The sequence below is a fragment of the Panthera pardus genome, unplaced genomic scaffold (genome assembly GCF_024362965.1).
Source record: "Panthera pardus isolate Hobbes unplaced genomic scaffold, ASM2436296v1 HiC_scaffold_17, whole genome shotgun sequence".
Taxonomy (NCBI): Eukaryota; Metazoa; Chordata; class Mammalia; order Carnivora; family Felidae; genus Panthera; species Panthera pardus.
The window spans coordinates 149,342,234-149,358,521 of NW_026526732.1; the positions used below are offsets into that span (position 1 = coordinate 149,342,234).

At 58.5% G+C, this 16,288-nt stretch overlaps 2 protein-coding genes across 11 annotated transcripts in view; one reads left to right on the forward strand and one right to left on the reverse strand.

Moving 5' to 3' along the window:
• The window catches only part of TNXB (tenascin XB), a 57,827-nt gene extending 45,377 nt beyond the window's left edge, over window positions 1-12,450 (forward strand). For 6 of the 9 annotated variants that reach the window (XM_053905206.1, XM_053905200.1, XM_053905201.1 and 3 more), the window contains 19 exons: window positions 1,426-1,758; window positions 3,272-3,595; window positions 3,990-4,340; window positions 4,936-5,223; window positions 5,611-5,886; window positions 7,130-7,417; window positions 8,217-8,540; window positions 8,841-9,176; window positions 9,464-9,586; window positions 9,705-9,848; window positions 9,989-10,108; window positions 10,212-10,355; window positions 10,453-10,583; window positions 10,716-10,848; window positions 10,945-11,096; window positions 11,197-11,293; window positions 11,384-11,545; window positions 11,625-11,788; window positions 12,157-12,450. In XM_053905206.1, coding sequence (XP_053761181.1) covers window positions 1,426-1,758; window positions 3,272-3,595; window positions 3,990-4,340; window positions 4,936-5,223; window positions 5,611-5,886; window positions 7,130-7,417; window positions 8,217-8,540; window positions 8,841-9,176; window positions 9,464-9,586; window positions 9,705-9,848; window positions 9,989-10,108; window positions 10,212-10,355; window positions 10,453-10,583; window positions 10,716-10,848; window positions 10,945-11,096; window positions 11,197-11,293; window positions 11,384-11,545; window positions 11,625-11,788; window positions 12,157-12,261 — 3,995 coding nt within the window. In that variant the 3' untranslated portion in view covers window positions 12,262-12,450. The remainder of the gene's footprint in view (window positions 1-1,425; window positions 1,759-3,271; window positions 3,596-3,989; window positions 4,341-4,935; window positions 5,224-5,610; window positions 5,887-7,129; window positions 7,418-8,216; window positions 8,541-8,840; window positions 9,177-9,463; window positions 9,587-9,704; window positions 9,849-9,988; window positions 10,109-10,211; window positions 10,356-10,452; window positions 10,584-10,715; window positions 10,849-10,944; window positions 11,097-11,196; window positions 11,294-11,383; window positions 11,546-11,624; window positions 11,789-12,156) is intronic. The other 3 variants (XM_053905204.1, XM_053905208.1, XM_053905205.1) reach the window with 3 other exon arrangements.
• Window positions 11,930-16,162, reverse strand: CYP21A1 (cytochrome P450 family 21 subfamily A member 1). Of its 2 annotated transcripts, none has more exons than XM_019438750.2 (10): window positions 14,781-16,162; window positions 14,607-14,696; window positions 14,349-14,503; window positions 14,164-14,259; window positions 13,948-14,049; window positions 13,763-13,849; window positions 13,407-13,607; window positions 13,017-13,195; window positions 12,836-12,939; window positions 11,930-12,745 (listed from the first exon to the last, which is right to left on the reverse strand). In XM_019438750.2, exons 1-10 carry the CDS (start codon window positions 14,977-14,979, stop codon window positions 12,480-12,482), a joined length of 1,479 nt encoding a protein of 492 aa, XP_019294295.1. In that variant the 5' UTR covers window positions 14,980-16,162; the 3' UTR covers window positions 11,930-12,479. The 2 variants fall into 2 exon arrangements, with proteins under 2 accessions (XP_019294295.1, XP_019294296.1); XM_019438751.2 differs by having other exon boundaries at window positions 14,349-14,526; window positions 14,781-14,895.
• Window positions 16,163-16,288: the final 126 nt, after the last annotated feature.

Here is a 16,288-nt window from a genome sequence, read left to right on the forward strand (position 1 = left end):
TATTCTGTATTGCCCAATTTTGTTAAATAATGAGTATTTCTTTTATAGTCAGAGAATATTTCCTTTAAACATAATATCTTCTCCTTCCTTGTGCTCTTTCCGTCTCTTCCCCATCACTCTCACACTTCTTTCATTCCTAATTTTGAAAAAGTTATTTCTAATGTAAGAAACTAGGGGGGCAAATCACAAGGTGAATTAAATTCTAAAAGGGCAGTCAGGGTGGCTTTTCTAAATCAGTGTTAGCCCAATGCTGATGCTTGGTGAGAGCCCTTCACAGAGATCATCTGCCTGCGCCAGAGGCCGTCGTGTGAAGGCCTCTCCGTGGGCGTAGGGCTCACCACCTTTATGACACCCAGTGAGCGGCTCTGGGAGGTTCACTATCCTCTCCTGAACATACTCCAGACAAAGGAGCGATTTCACACAGCCTCTCTGACTCCTGGGGATAGGCCTCTTTCTCTATGTGCCTTCTTAGGAGTGTAGCAGGACGGGGAGAACAGGAATGATCAGAAAGTGGACATGATAACAGCTCCCGCCCTAAAGGAATGTGTTACTTTTGATCCACTGGTCAATTTTGTTGCCCTCTGTCACAGAAAATCACAAGCATACACAAAGTAAGGAGGACAGTGTAAGGGACCCACGGCCCACCCCCCACACCCACTATCCGATGATGAATTTTTATAGTCCAGGGTTTCTTTCTAAGTCTACATTATTCTGGTGAAATAATATCAACATTATAGAATATGTTGGTATGGAATAGGGAAAAATAGGGAAAAAACTCTCTCATGAGAACACCTTTTGACCCAATAATTGCCATTAATAACAATATCAATAACACGTCCTCTCTCTGCATTTCCCATACAGCGCATGTTTTCACATTACAGAGTGGTCATAAGATTCTTGGCTCATCCTTTGTTTTTGTACATCGGTTATATCGTGAGCATTATTTTGCGGCTGCACAACCTGAATTAATCATCATTTTAATGGTTATTTGATGCTTCATGGTAAAAGCGCCACAACAAAGTTAATCATCTGTGGGCCATTTGGGTACCTGACACATCTTGTTGTTATGAATAATCCCGTAATGGACCCCCATGACACAACTTTTTCCTGCTTTTTCATAATTTTCTTAGGATCGCTGCCCAGAAATGGGATTATTGGGTCAAAGTAAATGAGAATTATTTTGGCTCCTGGCACATGTCTGAATGACCTTCTGAATGTTTATGGTGCCTGCCAGTCCGTGTGTGACGGGAATTGGGAGCCCTTCTCAGCACTCTCCATCAACGAGTTACTAGCTGGCTAATCCAAAGGCTCTCCAGCCTCTACTCCACGGCTGGAGGAGTTATCACTGGATGCATTTTGTTGTCCTAATTGGCATCAGCAGCAGAGAAGCTGACAACTAAGCCCCATTCCCCTGTCTTCTCTCAGCCCCCCAGGAGGTTGTGGAGGAGACCCCCAGCCCCACAGAGCCCAGCACAGAGGCCCCAGAGTCCCCCGAGGAGCCCCTGCTGGGGGAGCTGACAGTGACAGGATCGTCCCCAGACTCGCTGAGCCTCTCGTGGACCGTCCCCCAGGGCCACTTCGACTCCTTCACTGTCCAGTACAAGGACAGGGACGGGCGGCCCCAGGTGGTGCGTGTCGGGGGTGAGGAGAGTGAGGTCACCGTCGGGGGCCTGGAGCCGGGGCGCAAGTACAAGATGCACCTGTATGGCCTGCACAGGGGGCAGCGCTGGGGCCCCGTGTCCACTGTGGGCGTGACTGGTGAGTGAGGGTGAGAGCTGGGCTGGTGGGGAAGAAGGCCCTACAACACTTTCCCATTATTACCACCTGCGTGAAAACAAATACTCGACACAACACATCTTCTTCTGCACATCAGATGGCCCGGGGATCTTGGTAAAGGGCACGCTCAGATGGCGCAGGTTTGGGCTGGGGCCAGAGATTCTCATTCTAATGTGATGAGGATGCTGCTGGTCGCAGGACCACACTTTGAGTAGCAAAACTCCTCACTCACAACAAAGCAATTGGATGCTTTCCTAGAATTTTTTGGACAGAATTGTACTTGCATCCCTGATTTCTCCCAGAGGCTCAGCCTCTCTGTAGTTCACTGGCGGCTGGGGGGAGGGGGAGACAGAGGGTGTTCAGGATGCAGCATGCTGATGGAAGCACCTCCGGGCCCCATGGTTGGGGTATTACCAGACTTAGGATTCCCAAGGGCCAACAAGACTGGATGCCCTGAGCCAAGCACTGTGGGAGTTCCCTGGGGTAAGCCTGATCATGGCAGAGAGACAAGTTCTTATGGTGATGGGGCTCCCAAGCACAGGGAGACAGGCTGTGAGCCAGCAGTCAGGTAACAGGGGATATTTGTATGACAGGAAGCCCCAGGGCCAGGCCAGACTGGGGAGCATGCCTAAGCCAGCCTGCCTGCGGGTGTCCACGGGACAGCTGAGAACCGAAGTTGGGCAGAAGTTAGCTTGGTGACAGTGTTGGAGTCAGATCCACGTCACAACTGGTGCCAAGGACTGGAAACTAGTGGCCCATGAGAGAGACCAAGAGGGTTTTGTGTGAGATCCTCTGAGTTGGGGAGAGAGTCTTGAGTAGGGGTGGGCTGTAGGGACAGCTCAGAAGCCAGGGATTTCTCCCGAGGATAGAGAGTGTTGTTGCATAGTTAAGCTAAGGCTGACTGAAAGGCTCATCCTGGCCCCCTGTGAGGAACGGGTGGGACAGGGAGGCAGGGAGCCCAGTAGGGACGTGGAGATTCAGGTGAGAGGCAACGGTGTTGGGGGAGTGCAGGTGAGGCAAGCCAGGCTGGTGGGGCTGCAGGTGTGGGGAGTGAGGAGACCCAGGAGGAACTTGAGAGTGAGTTGCACACTGTTGAGTCTCATGGCAGCTGGGGACAGGAACAGATCCAGGAAGATTCCAGGCTTCCAGTTGAGGAAGGGGGTTCTGAGCTGTTTGGGAGCACTCAACATGAGCTAAAGGGAGTGAGGTGCCAAGGAGACCCCAGTGGAGGGAGGCCCAGGGCACAGTGTGCAAGGGAGGTGGGTGCAGGAAAAACTGGGAGAGGTGGCGGGGTGTGGGTAGGGGTGGGTGAGGGCAGGGCGAGATGAGGGTAAGGGGCAGAGAAGGCCAACATTGAGGGACTGGGAAGAGTAGATGAGTTAGAGCCACTGTGGCCAGCGATGCTGTGTTCCTCATTATCTTACGTTTGTAATACACCTGCTTATACTCTGACCTGCCTGCCTGTCCTCACCTGTCCCTGTGTGTCTCTGTGCAGCTCCAGAATATGAAGCCATGACCACCCAAGCCCCGTCCACCATGGCCCTTGAGCCTCCCACGAAGCCACGGCTGGGGCAGCTGGCAGTGACAGACGCCACCCCCGACTCCCTGCACCTCTCCTGGACTGTCCCCGAGGGCCAGTTTGACCACTTCCTGGTCCAGTACAAGAACGGGGATGGGCAGCCCAAGGCGGTGAGGGTGCCAGGGAATGAGGACCAGGTCACCATCTCAGGCCTGGAGCCAGACCACAAGTACAAGATGAACCTGTATGGCTTCCACGGTGGCCAGCGCACGGGCCCCGTCTCTGCCTTTGGGGTGACGGGTGAGTGGACGGTGGAAGCCCCAGGGTGGGGTCAGCCAGGGAGGGGGGTCACCTCTCTCGGGTGATGGGTGAGTGGGGTGCAGGAGGTCCCTTAGCTGGAGGCTGAGCCATGGTGCCCTTTGTGCCTCCCCTTGGGGACCAAGGGGTCCTCCCGGGCAGAGAAGGGCCTCCATGAGCTATGCTGGTGTCTGTTCAGAGTTCCCCACTGCTGACCCTGGAAGCCCCCAAGCATGTTTTTGAGATGTCAGCTGAGCAAGCCCAGCCAGCCCCAAGCATGGGCTTCTCTGAACTGAATTTGGGGCCCCCAGACATGGTCACAGCTCTCCATTCTCCTAAGATCCAAGGACATATCCTGGGGATCCTGCCTCATCCTTTCTGTGTGTCTCCTTTTCAGCTGCAGAGGAAGAGACCCCAACCTCTACTGAGGTGGAGGAGACCCCCAGCCCCACAGAGCCCAGCACGGAGGCCCCAGAGTCCCCCGAGGAGCCCCTGCTGGGGGAGCTGACAGTGACAGGATCGTCCCCAGACTCGCTGAGCCTCTCGTGGACCGTCCCCCAGGGCCACTTCGACTCCTTCACTGTCCAGTACAAGGACAGGGACGGGCGGCCCCAGGTGGTGCGTGTCGGGGGTGAGGACAGTGAGGTCACCGTCGGGGGCCTGGAGCCGGGGCGCAAGTACAAGATGCACCTGTATGGCCTGCACAGGGGGCAGCGCTGGGGCCCCGTGTCCACCGTGGGTGTGACTGGTGAGTGAGAGCTGGGGCCTTTCTTTGCTCTCTTGATTTCTCCCTTTAGAGATCAGCACGCCTCACAAATGGTCCTTTAGGCCCCTCTCTTTCCTCATATGGTGCTGGTGATCCTGCCTCATGCTTTCATTGAATGAGGATGATAGAGACTGTGTTTAGAGTCAGTAGGCATGTACCCTGTGCCTTATAAGTTTTACCTCTAAGTTCCCTGATAGGGAACCTCAGACTTGCTTAGTTTTTCCTGTATGGCTTCCTCAAGCTCCCTGGCTGCGTGTTTTAGTGACTCAGAATGTGGCTGCAGAACCAGGGTCTCTGGGTTTGAATCCCACTCTGAACGTATTAATTGTGTGAATTCACAAACATTTCTTAACTCCTCTGTGCTGCAGAGCCACACAAAATTGGCATGATAATGATATTGGCACCCACGTAGTGTGAGGCTACTCTGTGAGCTGCTAATAGCAATGCCTGGGACACATTAAGCACTCTAGAAGTACCCGCTACAAAACATTCATTTCATAGCCTGAGCAAGGCAGTCCCTCTCTCTCTTTTGAAGGGTCCCGCCAGTGACCCCTCAGCCTCCTCTGCTCTGTTCCAGCCTCCCAGCCCACAGAGCCCCCTGTGGCACCCCGCCTAGGGGAGCTGGCCGTGGTAGCCGTGACCTCTGACACAGTGCACCTCTCATGGACCGTGGCCCAGGGCGTCTTCGACTCCTTCCTGGTCCAGTACAAGGATGTGCAGGGGCGGCCCCAGGCAGTGCCTGTGGGTGGACACCTGCGTGAGATCACCATTCCGGGTCTGGCCCCCGGCCGGAAGTACAAGTTCCTACTCTTTGGACTCCAGGATGAGAAGCGGCATGGCCCGATAGCTGCAGATGCAAAGACCCGTAAGTGAAGGCTGGAGGCCACCTTCAGCACTGGAGCCTTCCCAGTGTCCTTCGCCCCCTTGTGGCGACCGTTAGAGTTCCTTGTTTCCGTGCTCCGCGCTCCAGACCTATTTATTTACTGAGTCCAGTGAAATCCAGGTCCAGGGCTCCCCGCTTAGCCTTCATTCTCATCCTTCTCCCTACTTTTCCTACATCCCGAGGGACACTGCTTTCTTCCTCGGCTCATCTTTTATTCCTACTCCTCTGCCGCCCCACTTCCTAACATGTGGCCTAGCCATTCCCTCTAGCTCCTGGAACCAGCTCCCACAGCCCTAGCACCCTGAGGAAGCTCTGTCTGCTCTGTCACCATTTCTGTCACTCTCCCATACACCTCTCTCTCTTTTCCAGCCCCAGACACAAAACCTCCCCGCCTGGGGGAGCTGACAGTGACAGACCTGACCCCGGACTCTGTGAGCCTCTCATGGACAGTCCCTGAGGGTGAATTTGACTCCTTCGTGGTCCAGTACAAGGACAGGGACGGGCAGCCCCAGGTGGTGCCTGTGGCCTCAGACCAGCGCGAGGTCACCATCTCGGGCCTGGAGCCCAGTAGGAAATACAAGTTCCTGCTCTATGGGCTGGCCGGTAGGAAGCGGCTGGGCCCCATCTCTGCTGATGGCACCACAGGTGAGTCCCAGCCCTGTACCCCACCTTTTCTAGAGCTGCCTCCTATCCAAGCCCCCAGAGCTGCCCCGAACCCCTGCCTCTCCATGCAGTTTAATTCTCCTGCCTTCAGCCTTTATAACACCAAAAGCAAACATTTACTGAGTCCCTGTCACATGCTAGACACTATTCTGAGTATTTTATATGCATTATTTCCTTCATTCACCGACCGCTGATGTAATAAAGAAAATCCAGTCTTTGGAGCCAAGCAGACCTGTGTTCAAATTCCAACTGCCAGCTTTGTGGTCATTGGCAAGCCACTTCTTTCCCTTGAACCTGAGTTTCTGCACCTGCATAATACTTATGAATAATAATACCTATTGGCACTTAATAAATGATCACATCCTCCTCCCTGTGTCCCAACGGAAGCAAGAAGTGGAAAATATGGAAGGATTTGGCTGCAAAAAGACTATGGAAAAAATCTGCTGTCATTGTGCCCATTACTCAGCCCCCTGAGGAAGGGTGGAGGTGGGTCACTGACCCTTACCCCACTCCCAGGACCATGAGTCACCCTGGCCAGACAGGGATGGGGCACATGGTCACTTGGGGCCTGGGACAATCAGACTGCATAATTCTCTTCCCCAAACCCTCACTATGGGGAGTGACTACAGTCTTCTCCTCTGACCCCGTCATCCAATACCCATCCCCACCTGGGCAGGTCTCTTCTGTGTTCTGCTCTGCCCTTTGTTCTCCCAGTGTTGCCCCACCCGGCTGCCCTGACCCAGTGGTGTTAGTGCAGGGCTGGGGAAGTGGGTAGAAGGACGGCCCAGGCTGCTTGCAAGAGAGGGGGACGTCCTGGCCAAGCTCTGGCTGCCCAGCCCAGCCCAGCCCTTAGTATTTAGGGGTGTCTCCCTGACAACCCAGATACCCTCTGGGAGCCTTTGTCAGCTCCAGCCACATCCCTGCTGAAGGGGTTAGGAGCCAGGGGGAAACTGAGGCCCTTCTCTACACCCCCAGGCACCCTACCTCACAAGGTGATCTTTTATGCATTTACAGCACCCTGATCACGCCGAGGAGGGAGTGGGCGCAGGAAGGAGTTTGCTCAGTGGCCTCCAGAGGAGAGATCAAGCTGCTCGCTCTCCTTCCTTTGGGCAGACTGCAGCCACACTGCAGGGACCCTTTCCTAGACCCTCATGTGCCCCCGAAGTTTCCAGGGCTGGGGTAAAGGCAGCTCTTGACCAAGAGTTTCTCCTCCCACTCTCCACAGCTCCCCTGCAGAAGGAGCAGCAGCGCCCGCCCCGCCTGGGGGAGCTGACAGTGACAGATGAGACCCCAGACTCCCTGCGCCTCTCATGGACAGTGGCCCAGGGCCTCTTTGATTCCTTTGTGGTCCAGTACAGGGACACAGCTGGGCAGCCCCGGGCAGTGCCTGTGGCCGAAGACCAGCGGGAAGTCACCATAGAGGGCCTGGAGCCTGGCAGGAAATACAAGTTTCTGCTCTATGGGATCCACGGAGGACAGCGCCTGGGCCCCATCTCCGTCCTGGGAGTGACAGGTGAGCAGGAGGACCTGGGGCATAAGGAGGCCTGCCAAGGGTTCTGGAGGAACGGAAATGCAGTGGGGCCAGCTCTGATGGTAACCAAGGAGCCCATCAAAAGCTGGAACCAGGGCAGGCGTGAGGAAAGGCCCTGGCAGCGGTCCCCAGCGTCCAGGCCCCCACCCTGCTCAGCGCCGCCAGCTGTGCCCCATCACTCTATTGAGGCAGCTCTTTCCTCCCCACAGGGTGGCCTTGCCAGATAGGGGCAGACCCCTCCTGTGGGTGAGTCAGGAGCACTTTTTGTCAAATGGAAAATAACTGGAACAGAAAGTAGGCAAGGGGCATAGCAACCCGTAGAAGTGGCTGCCATGATGGAGCAGGCTCCTCCTCTGGAGTTACTAACACCCAGCTCAGGTCAGCGGGACGGGGCACTTGGGCCCAACCTGGAGGGCGTGATTTGCCTTTCTGGCTCACCAGTCAGCTCCTTCCTCAGCTTTTCTCAGGAGGACCATGTGCCCCGAGCTCGGGGAGTGAGCAGCTATTCCCACTGCAGACCATCAGCCTAGGCACCCAGGGAGGGTGGGGAGGGAGCAGGCTGTGCAGATATCTTGAGGCATAAGAAGACACAAAGGTAGAAAAGGGGAAGCAAGCCCCTGATTCAGACACAGCAAGGGAGCCAACAGAGGGTAATGGGGCCACAGTGCTGACTCAGAGAGGCCCAGGGGTGGCAGGGAAATGACAGAGTCAAGAGAAGGAAGATGCCAGAAGAGCCTCAGTCACCCCTGCTCAGCATCTCCCCTCGCCTTCTTCCACACAGCCCCAGAAGAGGACACGCCAGCCCCCTGGCGCCCAGCCACAGAGGCCCCCGAGCACCCTGAAGGGCCCCAGCTAAGGACACTGGCAGTGAGCGACATAACCCCAGACTCCCTGCACCTCTCGTGGAGTGTGGCTCAGGGCCCCTTTGACTCCTTCGTGGTCCAGTATCAGGACACGGATGGGCAGCCCCAGGCCTTGCTCGTGGATGGCAACCAGAACAAGGTCCTAGTGTCGGGCCTGGAGCCCAGCACCTCCTACAGGTTCTTCCTCTATGGCCTCCATGAAGGGAAGCGCCTGGGGCCCATCTCAGCTGAGGGCACCACAGGTACTGGAGGTTGAGGGCCCTGTATCTAGGCCTCCCCACCTCTAGTCTGGGACTAAAAGGGCTAAAGGGGGTGCCCAGAGGTGGTGACACGTAAGCAGGGTACTATAGAGGGAGGAAGGCGTGCACTAGCAGTCCTTGGCTCTATACACGCGTGCTCACTGTGGGTCCCACCTGTCAGTGCCAGCCCCGCATTAGCTCCATTTCGCAGATGGGAAGTGGGAGGCCGTGGTGGGGTGGTAGAAGAGACCTGCCCCAGGCCACCGAGGTGGTGTGCTTCTGTCTCCCACCCACTCTGTGCAGGGTCTGCTCCTGCCGGCCAGACCCCAGGGGAGCCAGGGCCCCGCCTGTCCCAGCTGTCGGTGACTGATGTGACCACCAGTTCGCTGCGGCTCAACTGGGAGGCCCCATCTGGGGCCTTTGACTCCTTCCTGCTCCGCTTTGGGGTCCCATCACCAAGCACTCTGGAGCCCCACCTGCGTCCCCTGCTGCAGAGGGAGCTGATGGTACCAGGGACACGGCGCTCAGCGGTGCTACGGGACCTGCGTCCAGGGACCCTATACACCCTTACATTGTATGGGCTGCGTGGGCCCCACAAGGCCGACAGCATCCAGGGCACGGCCCGCACCCTCAGCCCAGGTAAGGCCCCCACGTTGGGCACGTTCGCGTGCTGCCCCAAAGTGTGGGGTGGGGGGTCTTTGTACTTTGTAGGGTGGGACCTAGTGCCTCAGCCAGAGGGAAGGTCAGTGAGTGGTGGAAGGCTTGGAGGAATCTACAGAGACTTCCTCTTCTAGATCGAGAGGAAAGGGGTGGTGGTGAGCAAGTCTGGAGCCACTGGGGCCTTGGAAGAAGGGGTGCGGATCCTGGGGCCAGAGGCCCCCTGCCCCGTGCCCTCACCGCCACTCCTTGGCACCCACCCCCCTCAGTTCTGGAAAGCCCCCGTGACCTTCAATTCAGCGAAATCAGGGAAACTTCGGCCCTGGTCAGCTGGACGCCTCCACCATCCAGAGTGGACAGTTTCAAAGTTTCCTACCAGCTGGCAGACGGAGGTGACACCCTTTTGCCATGTCCTCACCTGCCCTCATTTCTCCTGCTCCCTGCACTCTAACAACCCTGCAGCCCTTCCTTGATTCCCTGGGCAAACTCCCAAGCCCGACATGTTTGCAGGGGAGCCACAGAGCGTGCAGGTGGATGGCCGAGCCCGGACCCAGAAACTCAAGGGGCTGATCCCAGGCTCTCACTACGAGGTGACGGTGGTCTCCGTCCGTGGCTTTGAGGAGAGCGAGCCACTCACAGGCTTCCTCACCACAGGTAGGATGGACTGGGACCCGGGCGGGAGGTAGGGGGAGAATGAAGGGGGAGGGAAAAGGGGGTGAGGCCAGCAGGGCTTGGGAAGGTGAGGGGTGGGGAGAGGAGCAGGGGACAGCTCTGAGCCCCCTCCCTTCTCCCAGTTCCTGACGGCCCCACCCAGCTTCGTGCGCTGAACTTGACGGAGGGATCCGCTCTGCTGCACTGGCAGCCCCCCCAGACCCCTGTGGACACATATGACGTCCGTGTCACAGCCCCAGGGGGTGAGCGAGGCTGAGGCCTCTGGAGAAGACTCACTGAGGGTGGGGAGAGGGGCTCTGGCAGGGCACGAAGGGGACAGATGCTGATGCTCACCCCCACTCCCAGCCCCCCCACTGCAGGGCTCAACCCCTGGCAGTGCTGTGGACTACCCTCTGGGTGGCCTTGTGCTCCACACCAACTACACGGCGACGGTACGGGGTCTTCGGGGCCCCAACTTCACCTCCCCGGCCAGCATCACCTTCACCACAGGTACGGCCTGTGAGGTGTGCGCGACAGGGGGAGGGAAGGTCCAGGGGAGCTAGGATGGGCCTTGTCTCCATCTTCTGTTCCCACCTTCCCCTCCCAGGGTTGGAGGCCCCCCAAGACTTGGAGGCCAAGGAAGTGACCCCCCGCACGGCCCTGCTCACTTGGACTGAGCCCCAAGTCCCGCCGACTAGCTACCTGCTCAGTTTCAACACCCCTGGTGGACAGACCCAGGTGCCCCCACCCGCCCCTCACTGGCCGACTCCCCTCCCGGGCCCCCCTCCAGGAGGTACTGCCCCCTCCTCTGCTTCTCCCAGTGGGGCTCCACCTCCCTCTCCCCTGACCTGCTCCCTGTGTGTCCCACAGGAGATCCTGCTCCCAGGAGGGGTCACCTCTCACCAGCTCCTGGGCCTCTTTCCCTCCACCCCGTACAGCGTGTGGCTCCGAGCTATGTGGGGCGAGAGCCTCACACCGCCTGTGTCCACCTCCTTCACCACCGGTATTTGGGCACTGGGACCTAAGGTCAGGGGCTGAGCAGGCAGCAGGGGTCTAGGGTTTGGGAAGAGGACTCGGCCCCTCATTCTCCTCTTCTCAGGTGGACTCCGGATTCCCTTCCCTCGGGACTGTGGGGAAGAGATGCAGAACGGAGCCAGCACCTCAAGGGCCACCACCATCTTCCTCAATGGCAACCGCGAGCGGCCCCTGAATGTGTTTTGTGACATGGAGACCGACGGGGGCGGCTGGCTGGTGGGTGGCAGACGGGCCCCTGAGGCTCTGCACGGGGCGGGGGCTGCTGAGTCAGGAGCCTTCGGCTGACGGTGCCTCCACCTGCTTCCCTGCTTCCCAGGTGTTCCAGCGCCGCATGGACGGACAGACCGACTTCTGGAGGGACTGGGAGGACTATGCCCATGGCTTTGGGAACATCTCTGGGGAGTTCTGGCTGGGTCAGTGCCTCACAGGGATTGGGGACCGGGGAAGGGGTGGAGGCCCTGTGGGCACCAGAACCCTGATGAGAGCACTCTCCCTACCCCCAGGCAACGAGGCCCTGCACAGCCTGACAAAAGCCGGCGACTACTCCATGCGCGTGGACCTGCGGGCTGGGGACGAGGCTGTGTTTGCGCAGTACGACTCTTTCCGAGTAGACTCTGCTCCCGAGTACTACCGCCTCCATCTGGAGGGCTACCATGGCACAGCAGGTGAGGGGTGGGCCTGGGGACCGCGGAAGGTGGGGCAGGGGGAGGGGAGGCCCTCACTGCTCCTTCTACACCTGTGCAGGGGACTCCATGAGCTACCACAGCGGCAGTGTCTTTTCTGCCCGTGATCGAGACCCCAACAACTTGCTCATCTCCTGCGCCGTCTCGTACCGCGGCGCCTGGTGGTACAGGAACTGCCACTATGCCAACCTCAACGGGCTCTATGGGAGCACAGTGGACCACCAGGTGAGGGGCCTGGGAGGCAGCCCAGAGCGGGGAGTGGGTTGGGGCCCAACCTGCTGGGGTGTGGCAGGACAAGTTACTGAGCCGCTTGGCGCCTCAGGGCCCTCATCTGTGAAATGGAAGAATGATGCCAATCTCACCAAGTTATCTGAAGGGGGAAATGAGCACGCTTTATTGGGTGTGAAGGGCCAGCCCAGATTAAGCCTCAGTCTTTGCGGTTGAGGATCATTGAAGCGGGTGGGGGAGAGGAAGGGCGATTGACTTCTGGGAACCATCTCCCCGGAGGGGCGGGGGGGGGGGGGGGGAGAAGGGGGTGGTGGCAGCCAATGGGATGTCTGCCTTTGACTCCGTCTCAACAACTCCTCGCCCAGGGGGTGAGCTGGTACTACTGGAAAGGCTTCGAGTTCTCTGTACCCTTCACGGAAATGAAGCTGAGACCAAGAAGCTACCGGCCCCCAGCGGCCCGGGAAGGCTGACCACTGCTCACCTCTCCGGCGCCCCAGTATGACTGCCGAGCACTGAGGGGTCGCGCTGAGAGAAGAGCCAGGGGCCACCTTCACTCTCCAGCCACCGGAGGGAGCCTTCTCCGTCAGCGATCTCACAGCACCATGTTTACAGGGGGGGAGGGAAGGGGTTTGTACGGGAGTAATAAAAGGAGAAACTGAGGCATGTGTCCGGCGTGCATCCTGCCCTGTCACTGGTGCTGGCTCAGCCCCAGGGCCACTGCTCCCCGGGGCTGCAGCCGCACCTGGAAAGGCTGCATTGTGAGATTGATGCCACAGTGGGACCTGGGTCGCAGAGAGGGCAGCGGGCCCGTGGGGGGCAGCAGCGTGAAGGCGTGGAGCAGCCGTGCCAGCACCACAAAGAGCTCAAGGCGTGCCAGCGGCTCGCCCAGGCACACTCGCGCTCCGCAGCCAAAGGCCAGCACTCTCGGTCTGGTGCCTGGGACCAGGAAACGATCTGTGGGCAGAAAGACAGACCCAGGGTTCGGTAGCCGCCGGGACTAGCCTCTGCCACCCCCACGCCATGGGTGACCTCCCTGCCACACACCCGGCCGAAACTCATGTGGCTGCTCCCAGACTGTGTCGTCCAAGTGGGCGCCTTGCAGGTTGGGGATGACAACCGTGCCCTCAGGGATGTCATAGCCTAAGATGCTGAGGAGAGGGTGGAGTTAGAGACCCGCCACGAATCCCCCTTTCCATCCCATGCATCCTCAGCTCTCGGAAGTCACCTGCTATGCCGCGTGGTGCGGTGAGGCAGGGCCAGGGGCACAACAGGCCGCAGGCGCAGCACTTCAGCGATGGTGGCGGTGAGCAAGGGCAACCGTGCAGGGTCTTTGAGCGGGACTCGGGAGCCTGAAGCCCCAGGGCCCAGTTCACAGTCCAGCTCCTCCTGCAGTCGCTGCTGAATCTGGGAAATGGGAGCAAGCCTCGTGTCTGGGGCCAGAACCTTGTGCTAGCTGACCCATAGCCGCCCAGCCTCCCAGGCTCCGGCCGCTTCAGCAACCCAGCGGAACCTTCCTGCCAGCTAGGAGAAACCGCCCCCTGGGTGAACAGAGTCTGCGTGGGCGCCCCGGGGGCTGAGTTCCTGTGGCCCCGGCCAGGCTGCCCCCAGGGTGCACCTCAGGGTGGTGAAGCAAGAACGCCACAGCCCAGGAGAGGGTGGTCGCCGTGGTCTCAGTGCCACCAATGAAAAGGTCCACCACAGACATATGCACGTGTCCTTCAAGGAGCTGTCCATGGCCCTTTTCCGCTCTTGGCTTCCCCATCCCTTGGAGCATGTAGTCGGTCATGTCCCTCCACTGGCCTGCCACCATGCTGTCCTGTGGGGGGGAAGGCAAACCAGCCTGAGGGCCTGGCTTGGGGAGAGGAGTCTCAGGGGGGCAATGGGTCCAGGACTGGTGGGACGCCTTGCTCTGGGGCAGTGGTATCCCTGGCTGCGGGCTAGGGGGCAGCCGGGTCCACACAGCGTTCCCACCTTGTGCTGCTTCAGCTGCTTCTCTACAATGCGGTCCCTGTTCTCCAAGGCCTGCTTCAGCCTCCGGAGGCCCGGGTTGGGGAAGAACTGGGGCAGGGAGCAAGAGAGTGGAGCTGCTGGCAAGGAAGCCTGCTCTCCCACCCCTTCCTCCCAGGACCCAGGGAGTCTGGGCTCCACCTCCTCACCCTGAGAAAGGGAACTATGTCCAAAACTTGGATGGACCAGTGCTCCCAGCTTTTCATCAAATCTTGGACACAGTCATGAAAGGCATGTACTAAGGTGTCCTCCTGCCAAAAAAAAAAGGGGGGGCGGGGGCAATCCTTTCAGTTCAGGACCAGAGAGGACCAGGGAGGGGCTAAGGAAGGGCCCAGGCACATAGGTGAGAGCAAGAGAGCCTTTACCTTGTCTCCAAAGGTGAGGCAACAGATGATGCTGCAGGTGAGGAAAGAGAACTCCTTCTGGATGGCCACAGGGGTGCCGGCCTGGGCTCTCATGCGCTGTGGAGAAGGAGCGGGAACTAAACGGGCCACGGAGCTGCAGGGAGAAGTGAAGCTGACCCGGGGTGCGTGTGGGAGTCCAGCCTCACCTCACAGAACTCCTGGGTCAGCTGCTCCACCAGTGGCTCCATGGAGTTGCGGATGCCCAGCAGCAGGGCCGAGCGGGTGAGTTTCTTGTGAGCCTTCCAGAGCAGGGAATAGTCCCCTAGTGAGAGGTCCTGGTAGGGCTGAGATACCAGCTTATCTGCGAGTAGGGGAGGGGTCGAACTGACCAAGGAAGCCACAGGCCTGACCTTTCCTGCCTCCCCCAGCCTGGTACTTCCCTCAAGAAATGCCCCGATGCTTACAGGAGGGCATCTGGGGTCTGCCAGCAAAGTCCACCCATCTCCTGATCATGGCCTCCTCAATGGTCCTCTTAGAGTTCAGCACCACCACATCTGGGGGACAGCCAAAGCAAGATGTCAGCAGGGAGAGGCCCCTACCTCCCCACCGTGGTGGGGCCAGGGAGGAAGCAGACTCACCTTGCAGCCCGAGGCGGAGCCTATAGACAGGGCCCAGTTTCTGAGTCAGACCAAGCAGATAGATGGGAAGGTCGGGCTGCAGCAGGTGTAGGAAGCCGGGGGCAAGAGGTGGGAGGTGGAGGCTCCTGTACTTCCACTTGTTCCACAGCAGGCGGGTGCCGGCCAGTGCGGTCAGCAGTAGCAGCCCAAGGAGTAGCATGGCCAGAGACCCAGGCACAGGCCCTGGCGCGGCCACTTATAGCTTTTGAGGCCCTTCATCCACCTCGCTGCTCGGGCTCTTCTGGGGCCTCCTTGGTCTCCTTCCCTCAGGTCCCTGCCCACTGTCCCACCCACACAGTCTTGGCAAGACACCAGTCCACCTGGCCTTGGAGAGTCCACATTTTAAAGAGCAAGCTTCTCATCCATCAAGAAGAAAGGAAGGGAAATGCAACCCTGACCTTTTCTCCCACAGCTGGAATCAGTTTTCTGGCTGCAGGTCAACCAGGCAGAAACATGTAGTCACTCTCTGGCCTGAGCCCTCTCGTCTGGCCTGAGCCCACCACGACCCCACCCTGGACCACATTACTGCCACGGACTTTGTCTCGGGGAGACAATGGCCGTCCCTACCTATATGCTGTCCAGGATCGCCTGAGGAACAAAATGAGTTGAAAGTGGTCTGCGTGTTTTTAACTTACAGATGGGGTGGCCACGCGGTCTGCTTTGCCTGGGTCGTCCCAGTGTAATTATTCACTGTGCCGTATTTCAGCCTCAAAAGTTGAAGAAGATGAAGAATTATGTGGTCTCCCAATTTGGAGCTCTTGCTATGTACTTGATATACTCTTTGGTCGCAAGGAAAAGAGACCAACTAGAGCTGGCTTGAGCCAAAAATAAGAATTATTCTCCAAACACAGTGGTATCTCAGAGAACTGAATGAAGAGCAGGAGAGGGGACCTCACTGGCCTTGGAAGGACAGGGACAGGGGAAGGAAAAGCTGAAGAGAGGGGCCAGCTCCTCACTTGTCGCTCCTCCCTCCTCCTTGTCTGCCGCCCACCCTCTGGTCTCTCTCTGTGGTCCAGCTGCGTGTGACCCCAGGTACAGGCAGAATGGGGCTGCCTTCAAGGTCAGAGGCCACAGGTTATAGGTCCAGCCCCAGGGCGAGGGAGGGTTCCCGGTATGACTGAACGTGCCCCCCATAGATGCCAAAGTCCCCAGGAAGGAACCAGATAGCCACAGCTGGGATCATGGGTCCAGCCCTCTCCTGGAAGCTGTTGCCATAGGGGGTGGGGACCTGGCAGAGCAATCAGGAACCACTTTCTTTGAGTGAGGAGGCAGTTGAGGAGCTCAAAGGAGGGGCTTGGGGGAGAGAGCATATTGAAGGGGTGACAGTGCCGAGACGTCAGGGCTGCCTGGGGGGTGGGAGGTGACCTAAGGCCCAGACCATCCACAACTCCCCATCCCTGGCTCTGTAAACTGATCCCAGCACCCAGGACTCATTAGACCTTCTCCCCTCGAGCTTTACTCAGAGCACA